We start from the raw sequence: 12,130 nt of genomic DNA on the forward strand, positions 1-12,130 counted from the left end.
GAGGCGCGGGCCGGGTCGGGCCGGGTGGCGGGGCTAGCCCTGATGGCCTTCGCGGCCTCTCTGTTGCAGCCACCATTACTTCAAGTACTGCAAGATCTCGGCGCTGGCGCTCCTGAAGATGGTGATGCACGCCAGGTCGGGAGGCAATCTGGAGGTGATGGGGCTCATGCTGGGTAAGGTGGACGGGGAAACCATGATCATCATGGACAGCTTCGCCCTGCCGGTGGAGGGCACCGAGACTCGCGTCAACGCTCAGGCGGCCGCCTACGAGTATATGGCTGCGTACATTGAAAACGCAAAGCAGGTGAGGAGAATTGGCGGAGGGTGTTTCTCCCCCTGTATGGTGTGTCTGCAAGCTAATCGCGCAGGAACATGTTCTGGGGTTTGCAGGCTTCCCCGCCTTCCATCTTCCCACAGTGATAAAGTGGTTGTCCGATTGCCCTTTTTCCTCTCAAACATGGCTAAGAGGACTGTGTCGGCAGCAAGGAACATTTTCACATGCATTTCCATGTCTTTTAGTAGGTCATCAGGTACTTGACTTTCCCTTCCTTTATAAATGATTTTTATTGCTCAGGAAGTGTTTTTGTGGCTGCAGCTGGTGGTTTGTGGATGGAACAAGGAGGGAGTGTGTTTCTAAAATAACTAATAGAATGCATGTTTCTAAAAACAGTATGCAAAATTAAAGATACTTATGTGCCAAAAATATTTATTATTTGTAGATCAGGAACATGCTATTTATTCTTACCTTCTTGTTACCTGAAGTCTTACTGCATAGCCATGTTGCTGTTTATTGTTATGGAAAAGACATTTGTGAAGAAAATGCCAATGAAGGAATAATTATGTTTCAGTGCAACATAATTATCCAGACTTACAATTCAGAAATTTAGATGAACTGACTCAAATGTCTGTCCCTGCTTTGTCACCTAGTGTTCAGAGGTTCATGTCATATTAAGCTTGAATACACAGTAAAATTCTCACATGCAGAAGGATAACAGAAATATAAATCTACTCTGTGGCTGATCTAGAAACCAGGATGACACATCAGAGCACCTGCTGACATGCTTCTTCCAGTACAGGGCAATCTTATACTATGAATAAGTGTTGGAATCACTCTAACTCTTCAAGCTGAAATAGTTTGAGGCCCAGTTTACTCTTTGATTTTTCTTCAATCCTGGAAGTATTTTAAACCAGATAAAAGTAGAGGCCACTTATTCACTGGACATAACAGAGCAGTATTTGGGTTATTTTGGAGAGTTGTGCCTGTATATACAGTTGAAGAGACTTAAATAGATGTGAATTAGACTGGATCATAACATGAGAAAAGAGTAAACATTATCCAGAAGTAGCTATACAGTAGGTATATTCAGGGACAGGGTTGGGTGGGTAGGGTTCTGAGTAATTCATCAACCCTATTTACGTGAAAGTTTTGAAATAATTCATTGCATCTTGTTCGTTTTATCTGAAAACTATTAATGTCATGATGGTAATACTGTTGTTGCAGAAAAGTAGGGAACTTGAAAAGATGTCTTTACCTACAGATAAATTTGTACTATCCAGTTCTTAGGTAGAAATAATGGGTTTCAAAATAGTAAATATATAACATAAAATTAGGATTTTTTTTATATGTAGTTAGTTCATCTTATGTTTAAAGCAGTCCAGGTTTATGTGAGAGTACTCATATGGTAGGAAATGTTTTGTTCTAGTTGTTTATATTGTGCAGGTCTGTCTATAGTTAGTTTTAACAATTTTGGAATTGAACTCCTGTGCAAATATAACAACTCAGCTTTACTGATGCTCTGGCAGAGTTTGCATGCTGGCTGTTCCACATTTGATTTTGGCAAGCAGTTGTTCCTGGAATAACTCTTTTTAATGTTAGATTGCAAGTTGATATATCCTCTTGCATACATACTTCACAGAGGCCAACGTTCCACTTGCTTCACTGTAGGCAGGTTCTGGTGTTAATATGGTCAAAAAGTCTTATTTAGCTTTGAAAAGTAACGCAACTTCTTTGGGAATTTGTTGGTTTCTATAAATGGGAGTTATAAATATTATTCACCAATTCAAAAATAAAATAAATACTGCGTTCAGTAGGCAATTTGTATGCTCTGTCGCATCTTAACATTCTCATTTAACCTTCCTGATGTATTCAGTATTTCGCAAAACCAAGCAGCTGATTCATCCAAACACACAAATCTCAGTTAAGAATTGGGGTCGTACCAAAATTATTCAACTCAGTATTGAGCAGCCAGTATGCAATTACTGAGAAAGGATTACAAAATTAGGTGCAACGGGTGTTCATTTTCTTGGGCAGGCGGGTGTTGGTTGGTTAGTTGTTTTTCTTCCAGTATGTTTAGAGATAGCCAGGGGTATTATTTGGAACCTCCTATTTTGCGTTTTTCTGATCCTGTATATCTCAAATTCATCTTTCGGCTTTCAGAGTGTGCTCTGGCGATAAATTCTGTCACACCTGGTGTTGGAAAACGGGCATCTTTCAAGTTGTAATTTTTTCAACCTACCGATGATGTCTCTATATATGCCTCTGAGGTATATTAAATAATGAACGTTCATTCTCTACAGACATGCCATACATTATATGAGACTATATATACTTACGTCATAGCCACCCTACGAAATTTTTCTTCTATGCTGAAGAGTCCCACCATGTGGAATCACCTATGTAATTCAGTTGTCATTGAAAAAGGAGCTCCTGGCTCCCTGAAGTTCTTCCTTTTGTGGTAGTAGCTATAACGGAGAATGCTAAAACTATATGTGGTTTCTAGAAAATAGTTTAGCAAAATACGGTGTTTGGTATTAGTAAGTTATCATCGCGGCCTCTGTGTGTGTTCTTTTTCTATCCTCTGACTGCGTTGTAGTGTGCTGGAAGGCCCAAAAGAGGGCAGCGGATACTTTTGGAATGGAGGTTAACACTGGGTTGGTTTTCCTTCACTGCTGTTAGGTTGGTCGTCTAGAAAACGCAATTGGCTGGTATCACAGTCACCCTGGCTATGGCTGCTGGCTCTCTGGGATCGATGTCAGTACCCAGATGCTTAATCAGCAATTTCAAGAACCCTTTGTAGCAGTGGTTGTAAGTACGGGCTGATAGTTGATAAAACTGCATGGCAAATTATGTTGAGGGGGGAATAGTTTTTAGATTTCTGTTAACATTCTAGTAAGTGTGTTTTTGCATGATAAAAGTGTTAGATCCAAATTTTAAATTGGTATCGCTTCTTTTGCTTTGTTAGCCACATACTAGTCAAACCGGCAGTATTCCTTATTGCATTTTCACTGCATTGTTTCAGGTTTGGTATATCTGTAGAAATCTATATGTTACTCATAACTTAAAGTTCTACTTGGTACTTTTGAAAAAAAATGTATTGAGCAATCCATATTCAACCTCCTGCAATAAAACAAAAATTTGTTGCTTTTGTTGAAATAAAGCAAAGCATGTTCACAGAGTTTTGTTACTTGGCATCTAAAATGCCTTTTAAATTAAATCAGTGGGATAGTACAAGGTAGAAGATGCTAGGAAATCTATCTTTGGAAAAAAAAAATGCTAAAGAAACTCTTTGGGCCCTTCAGGATCTTCCAGGCTTCAGATCACATTTGAAATCAAAAGTAAATCTTATTTTAGACAGGACTCTTGTAACCATTGCTACTGAAGGAAATAAAGGAAAAAAACCTGAAATTAGTCAGAAAGAAGGAATATAACTCTGATGGAAGAATTACATTAGAAAAGGATAAGTCATCCTTAAGAAGTATTTCCACCATATTAGTTCTCCTATGTTATGACATAATTTCACAGATTCAGAACACTTTTTGGGACTGGGTTTTTTGTTTGTTGTTTGGGGTTTTTTAGAATTTTTTTCTTTCTTTTTCTGCCCTTTTTTTTTTTTAATTACTTTTAAACATGGCAGTAGTAAATATGTTAGCAAGTAGATTCCTTCATTAGTTTCCTGTATTTTCCACCAAAATACAGCAGATCACATAATACTATTTCTTAACCTCCAGTGGTTATAAGATTAAAATGCAGAGTTTTTTTTTTTACTATGGTTTATTGATTGCTCTTAAGTGCAATTTCTTTCAAGTATTTGGGAAATAAGGAAAACTAGTTTGAAAAAATGGTCCATAGAAGGCTCTTGATATTCCTATCTTTTTAGAGTCTTACACCCACAGATGCCAACTGGAAAAGCACTGTTTATGACAAAACTAATACCATTTGCACTAATTACATTTCTGAAATACAATTACTGTAAATTTAATGTATGCTTGTAATAATTTGTAAAATGCATATAACAAGCATTACCTATATTTTTACAGATTGATCCAACAAGAACAATATCTGCAGGAAAAGTAAATCTTGGAGCATTTAGGACATATCCTAAGGTAAATAGTTAAAATTATCTAGTACGTGATCACTAAACTGTCTTCAAATGAGTAGTAGTTTGGTTCTAAAAATTACTGCAGTTTGATCATCAGACAGTTCGATCTGCTGTACTGTATGTCATTCCTCATTCTAAAAGAAAGACATGCTGATATACTGGTTATCGCATGTCTGTTGGATATTGCTTACGTTTACAAAGGTTGACTTCTAATTTGTTTTTCATAGATTTTTGGCAGTGTTAAATCAAATAGACTGTCTAGATAATGGAGCTGTCCGAAAATTAAATAGCTCACTATAGCCATTTTTTAATGGATATAGTTGTAGGTAACATTCATGGAAATAGATGTATGTTAATTCTTCTCTATCATTTTTTTTTTGGCCTAAAACCAAATGTTAATAGTGTGCTTTATATTTTAGAGAAGCAAGATTGAAAATTATCTACTTAAGTCTCTCAAATAAATATTATGAATCTTCGCAAAATGTAAAAAATAAAATATTAAAAAAAAAATTAAACAACATGGAAGGGTTAGGCCAAAAACCAGGAAATCACATCAATATTGGAGATCTAGACTTCCAAATGCAGTCTTTCATTGATACTAATAGCAGTGATATAACTGTGCTATTTAATTTCAATCTAATAAAGTTCAGGTATATTCTTCAAATTTCCAGTTATTATTGACTCATCAAGGACTTCAGGGTGACATCCAGTAAAACTGTATTTAACAAAAATGTTTGTGAGAGGTTCCCAGTTGCATTCAAGCATTATTTTTGTGTTGACAAATAGATGAGAGATCTTCTTAGAACAGTTTGTGATTCTGTTGACAAAATTGCTTCATAAATACTTTCAGAATTTTGAACAGGGAGAAGAATCCTGCACCTGAAAACCAAATCCTATATAGAGAATGAACGTTAGAAGCGTATTTTTAGGGAGTCCTCGCAAAGGTCTATGGGCAGTTCTTGCCTGGTCAGTAGCTGTGAGTGGCACCATCTTGGCTAAATAAGCAACTGAAGTTTTAGGTATCCCTAAGGCATATCCAAGACATGAATGTTTCTTCCCTCTTCTCATGCCTCCTATCTTCCCTCAAAAGAGGACTGAAATCCCTTCCAAGAACAGGTAGAGAGATCCTATCTTAGAAGAAGCTCACTCTTTCTTTTATCTAGGAAATGATCTAATTGTAGCTTGCCATCTTACTTCTTTGAAAAATCTCAACTATGACCACTACTTTGCTTCCAACATGCTTTCTGATAGACCTGCAAATGTAATGACTGCCATTAAAGCCAAATGTAAATCTGAGATCTAAGAAAATCACAAATTTTGGGCTCCTAGGGGAAATTTTATTTTCCCTAGGAAAAATAAACTAGAATTGCATAAACTAGAATTTTTTTGAAGTGCTTTAGAAGAATTTAGGCATTTTTGAAAGTTCCAAAATTACTGTGTCATCTTTGCCCTTTGTTGAATTTTTAGGGCTATAAACCTCCAGATGAAGGTCCCTCTGAATACCAGACTATTCCGCTTAATAAGATAGAAGACTTTGGTGTACATTGTAAACAGTAAGTAACATAAAAACTACTAACTCTAACACAAGTTCTCAATTTTTGTGTTTAGGTTAGTGAGTCAGTACAGAAAAGTAAATTTCTTGGAATGTTTCAAATCTTGCAGTTATTTGTGGCTTTATCGCAGTTGGTTTTGTGAAAAAGTGTTACTGTCATTTATCAGGAGACTTTTTACAGGAGAACTGTTAGAAAAATGAAGATGAACCTGGCTAAAAGCTTTAGCAGTTGATTCCTGAACACCCTTAAGTAGTGCTTTCTTAGAGGAGGGAGGAAAGGGTCAGATGTAGGTATAGCAGCAGGGCGGGGAGACTGTAATAGGTCTGCCAAGTAGTGGCTTTATCCTGCATCACTGGGCGTGTTAGGATTGTTTCTGTCTTTGGTAGGATTGGAAGGTGGAGCTGCTTCAAGGATAACATCAGCAACAGGAAGAATTACTGCTTTTTCTCTCCTGCTAGTTTACTTTCCATGAATTAAGGTAGTTTAGTTTTAACCGTTCTTTAACTGTTTTTTCCCCAGCCACGTGTTCCTCACTTCATACTACATTTACTTATTTGGTGAGGCATTTGTTTTGACAGGTCAGTCCCCTTATCTCGTCCAACTTGCGGCAGCAGACATGTTCTTGCTGGTTAAGCTAAGGTGGGGTGTAGAGACTGATGTTGGAGATGCGGTGCTTGCAAAGAGCAACTAAGGAAAGATGGGACTGCTTCTTTCAGTAACGGCCTGCTTTCAGTCCTACCTCCAGATGTTTGACAAGCCATACAGCTTAAGGATCTGTTCACAGAGAACTTGAAGATCTCATTGACACCAGTGTGTCCTGTAGGCTATTGTGTAGCTTTTTCCACACTTTTGGTGCATGGATATATGTTCTTCAGTGCATTTATAGTTGCATGCAAAGTCTGACCCTGAAGAGATGAAGAAATTAAAACAATTGGGAATTGGTCTTCCTATCTGATTTGAGGAAAAATCCACAACAGTAGCTACACAGAAATCTTTGTAGAATTGTAACGTTCCTGTCATTTCAGAGTAGTCCTTATAAGTCTGGCATTGGCCATAAACCCATGCTTTTAAGCATGAAAGGAGGGTAAGTTTTATCCTTATGGTTTTTAGAGGTGGTCAGTTGGGGAGAGTTCATTTGGTGTTGTTTTTTTTTGCAGTCGGAAGTGCTTAATAGTTTCGTTACAATCTCTGTCTCAGGACATTGGCTTTTTGTACAAGCCATTTCTTTCCATCCAAACCGAGAAAATATTTTGCCGTCTTTCGTAGAACGAAACAGCTGTTAGGCAAAAAGAGAGGGAATTAAAACTACAAAATTGCCACGTTACTGAATTACTGATAATACAAATTACTAGAGTGGTGGTGTCCACTCAGTAGTATGGGTAGTCTGACTAAGAGTTAAAAATCTAGAGAACTTGAATGATGATCATAGAACCATTAAATCATTTAGGTTGGAAAAGACCCTTAAGATCAGAGTCCATTAATCTAGCACTGCCAATTCCACCACTAAACCATGTCCCTAAGCACCATGTCTACACATCTTTTAAGTACCTCCAGGAATGGTGACTCAACCACTTCCCTGGGCAGCCTATTCCAGTGTTTGACAACCTTTTCAGTGAAGACATTTTTCCTAACATCCAATCTAAATCTGCTCTGGCGCAACTTGAGGCTGTTTCCGCTTGTCCTATCACCTCTTACTTGGGAGAAGAGACCAACACCCACCTCACTACAGCCTCCTTTCAGGTAGCTGTAGAGAGCAATAAGATCTCCCCTGAACCTCCTTTTCTCCAGACTAAACAACACCAGTTCCCTTAGCCACTCCTCGTAAGACTTGTGCTATAGACCCTTAATGATCCTTTCTGTTTGGAATGCCAGTGACTACTAATTTCTTCATAGTAGCAGTCTGGAGAACCTTAGTCAAACTTCTCTTCTTTAATTGGTGTTCAGTGCCCAATGTGAAACTGCTTCTGTTTAATCTTTTTAAGTTTATTACCCTATTCCTCTAACAACTTGGATTTCTAATTTTGAATCTGCCACAAATCTCTTTGAAGAACTTAGTACCTCATTTTTCTTAGCATATATGAAATAAGGGTATTTGTTCTATCACAGAAATACTAAAACGTGGTGTGTTGGTAGATTTTAAAGCATTGTTATCTCAGATGCAATTTCTTGCAGAAATGCCAAGCAAAATAGCTTGCCAGAGAAATCAAGAGATAATAGGATTATTGACAACTTGCTCAAGAATTTTCTGATCAAAATAAAGTTTAATATAGCTCTTTAATGTCGCTGTAATTTGCCTGCACTAATGACTTTGCATAGCTCAGCTTTCTGTCTGCTTTATCATCTCTTGTGAATTGTGTAGCACCACTAAAACCTGACTGTCAAAGTAAGTGTGGTAGAACATAAGATTGTTTGCTGTTTGTAACATTTACTGGTCTCAAATGTTCCTATTTGAATTAGAGCTGATATATGCAAAACTCAGTCACCTGTAGGTAACAATTATTACAGTATTGAAGATCCCAAGCACGGAACAGGGCGTCATTTAAGAGAATAATTAAAAAAAACCCTTGCAATCTCAGTAAATAGAACACAGCAGTATGTGTGGGAATTATGTCTACCTGTATTAAAGCTATCTATGAAATACTGTTGGAAAATCCTTTAGAATTAGAATTGGACCTGGAGGTAACTTTTTCATTGTTCAGTGCTTTGAATTTTTGAAGATAGTTGCCATTGATAAGGATTTTTTGAGTTGCATATACTTTGAGTGTCACAGCCAAACATGACATATTTAGATGGAAACTGTTTGCATGTTTGTTTTTAAAGGTATTATGCTTTAGAAGTCTCGTACTTTAAATCATCTTTGGATCGTAAATTGCTTGAGCTTTTGTGGAACAAGTACTGGGTGAACACTCTCAGTTCTTCTAGTTTGCTTACTGTAAGTACCATAGTATGCTGTCATGTGCTTATGTCAATTCATTAGTGCTGAAAGCCAGACCTTCTACTGTAAAATGCTTAATGGGACACTGATAGATACAGATCCCACATTAAGAATCTATTTGTCAGATTAAACAAGGAAGGAAGGTTTTCCTAATCATAAATACTGAAATGTATTTCAGTATTATGTATAATACTGAATTATTTACTAAATTACCTCCTCATTGTAAGTAGAAGGTGGGAATAACTTGTTTCATTTTACTGAGTTCTCTATATGCTTAGATTTTTCCTTAAACACCTTTTAACTTTATATCTCTCTACAGCACTGTAATGAATAGTATGCCTTTAAAATAATGGTATTGAATAAGTAAACACTTCAAAAAAAACCCACACAGAAGAAACCAAACTAGTGGAACTGTTAAAACAAGGTTGTAACAGAAATACTGGAGGTAGACCTTCAGTGTAACAGCATAGCATCAAACCTTCCCTCTGCAAAAGCCAATTTTATACCTTCTCTCAGTCAAAACCAGTTGAGTTTTACTTACTCTTTCATAACTTAGGGCATGGGCAGAAAGTAATAAAGAGTGCCTGTTTCAGGCTTTAGGTATTGAATGTTTGCCAGATGTTCACCCTTTGTTCTCTCAACCACCACTTGTGTACAACTCATGTTCTGTATCACTTCAATTGCAGATATAGGTTAAAATGTGTGGTCTAAAAGGTGCTTTTAAGCTTGAATTTATAGCTGAGAATTCAATACGTTTATTGACTTCTTTTTCCTAAGAATGCCGACTACACCACTGGCCAAGTGTTTGATTTGTCTGAAAAATTAGAACAGTCAGAAGCTCAGCTTGGAAGGGGCAGTTTCATGCTGGGTTTAGAGACTCATGATAAGAAATCAGAAGACAAACTTGCAAAAGCAACAAGAGACAGGTAAGGTAATGCATACTTGTGTTCTTCCCTGTAAAATGTGTTATTTTGTTTTAAACTTTTATCGTGCCTTTAATTGTAACCTACCAATTAAATTGTAACCTACTAAGATTATAGAGGAGAATGTTTAGATTATAGATAGGAATGAGAAACTCCAAATATTGCTAGTTATTTTTGAAAGTTTTCTTAAACTTTGCCTTTATCTACAACAGCTTTTCAATCTTTGTTTCTGGAATAAATTGAACTCTAGTTTATAATTTATTGAACAGAAGATCCCTGTTAAATTCCATCAGTATACAGCAAACAAAAAAAAATGTCTTCTGTCAAATGCAAAAAGGTATCATTGCTAGAAAATAAGCATGTTTTATGTGGTTAATCAGGTTTAAACTTACAGTAAATTAAATTATTATATAGGACATGATTTTAAGAACTAGTGCTAACAGTAAGTTTAGTTTACAGTTGTGTAATACTTTCACTGGCTTAAAAATTAAACTTTTTTTTTTTGTTTCTTCACTAATACATCCTTCTTCCACAAATGAGGAAGATTTTTTGTTATTTTGTGTTTTGTTTCTAAGTAGTAGATTACAGACACTCTGGCCTTTATATTTAGCTATCCTGCCTGACAGCAAATACTTGCTGTTACCAGTAATGAAGTTATCATCACTGGGTGTACAGCATTATTTCAAAAAAGTTGTAATGTTTTCCCTCAGTGTTCCTTATATGTTTGTTAGTAATCAGTTCTTTTCTTTTTTGAGCTTTGAAGTACCGAAGTTGCTTCTCACTAATACATCTCTCTCCCAATAGTCTTAAGAATGATACATGAGCTTAGACTATCTATATAATGTTGTAGTCACCATTTTTTCAAGTTAAATCTTTAACAAAGGGTAATAGTATCCAAGAAGTCATACAGTATCTTGTGGCTGTTCAAGAACATTGTGTCTGGTGAATTCCAGACTTGGAAAACCAGGAAGCACTGCACTGCATGTGCTAGTACAACTTCCAGTCCATCTGTGGAGACAATGGAGACTCGCCAACATACATCTTAGGAGTGTTCCGAGTGAGCTATAATTCCATATAATAAGGAACAGCTCTGTAGAATCCCTTGGAACAGACTGCAAAAATTGAATACAATCTGGCATGTTCTACTTTTCCAATTTGGAGGTTTCCTGGTCCTCTTCCTCATTTTATCCTGATACATAGAAGGGTTTTCCTGGATTTTCTTCCTCTGACTCTGCCCCACATTAGCAGTATTTGCCATAGTACAGGCCTTACTAAGGAACTGATTTTTAAGAATACCAGATGAGTGGTGAGTTTAATGATAGGTAAAAAAATCAAGGGACAAAAAGGAGGCCTTGTGTGAAGAGACTGATTTATAAATAAATTATTTTTTTATTTACATCTTGCTCAGTATGACTCAGGTGAACATGGGCTTTGCCTTAATAAAGCAAGGAGTCAGCTTTTGTTGGCCAAGCCTTTGTTCCACAGTAAGCAGTGGGCGATACCTGCAAATGTAATGTGGTCATTACTAAATAGAATCAGAGTTGTTGTTGTGCTAGTGACTTCTGTGCATTTGTTTCCTTGCTATGGGAAGTTGACAGCTCTTATAAGTTTTCTAACAAATATAATGAAGTTGGAGGGGGCTTGACTTTACAGAAGTTAATACCCATTTAGACTATTTCAGTTGCAGAATACATTGCAATGGAGCTAAGGCCGTTGCTAACCCCCAACAGCCAGGTTAAGTGATACCTCCCAGTTCCTGTAGTGAAACAGTTACAATAGTAATACTTTAAAGACATGAGAAGGATGGAATTTGCTGACAAGTTTGCTTTCCTTTTGATCCCTGTTTGGTGTCCTGTAATGCTGACCACATTTTACTTTCATGTTACTCTCACATGCTTACAGTTAATTCAAGAAATAATTCCTTCTCTGATCATCCTACTATATTATTTCTTGCAACCTTTATAGAGATTTTTCTTTCCTGTTTTTATTTAGTCATCATCAGTAGTTAGTTTATAAATTGTAAGACTGGAAGGGATTGTTGTTGTCAACAATTCTTCTTTCCTGTATAACAGAGGCTACTGTAGTTCCCAAAATGGATTGTTATACTTTGTAAAGATGCATGTTTTTCTTCAACTAAGAATCTTTCCTGAGAAAAGACAGTAGAAGATTTGTGTAGACTCCAGGACAATTGATTCAGTGGCACCTAAATTACTTTCAAGAAATAAGGGTGCAATGTTTGCTTAAGGATTACTGGGTGTACTTTTTTTAGGAAAAATACTGTAAGATATTAGCATAAAGGTGCTTACACTTGGCTGTATATCTTCTATTACTGTACATACC

The 12,130-nt window shown here is 36.6% G+C and overlaps 1 protein-coding gene across 1 annotated transcript; it reads left to right on the forward strand.

Annotated features, from left to right (window-relative positions):
* The first annotated feature begins 70 nt into the window (after positions 1-70).
* On the forward strand, positions 71-9,797 carry COPS5 (COP9 signalosome subunit 5). Its single transcript, XM_010290238.1, has 6 exons — positions 71-304; positions 2,957-3,085; positions 4,318-4,383; positions 5,847-5,932; positions 8,753-8,864; positions 9,645-9,797. The coding sequence occupies exons 1-6, from the start codon at positions 119-121 to the stop codon at positions 9,795-9,797; spliced, it is 732 nt and encodes a 243-aa protein (XP_010288540.1). The 5' UTR covers positions 71-118.
* The last annotated feature ends 2,333 nt before the right edge of the window (positions 9,798-12,130 follow it).

This window comes from Phaethon lepturus, unplaced genomic scaffold (genome assembly GCF_000687285.1).
Source record: "Phaethon lepturus isolate BGI_N335 unplaced genomic scaffold, ASM68728v1 Scaffold51436, whole genome shotgun sequence".
Taxonomy (NCBI): domain Eukaryota; kingdom Metazoa; phylum Chordata; class Aves; order Phaethontiformes; family Phaethontidae; genus Phaethon; species Phaethon lepturus.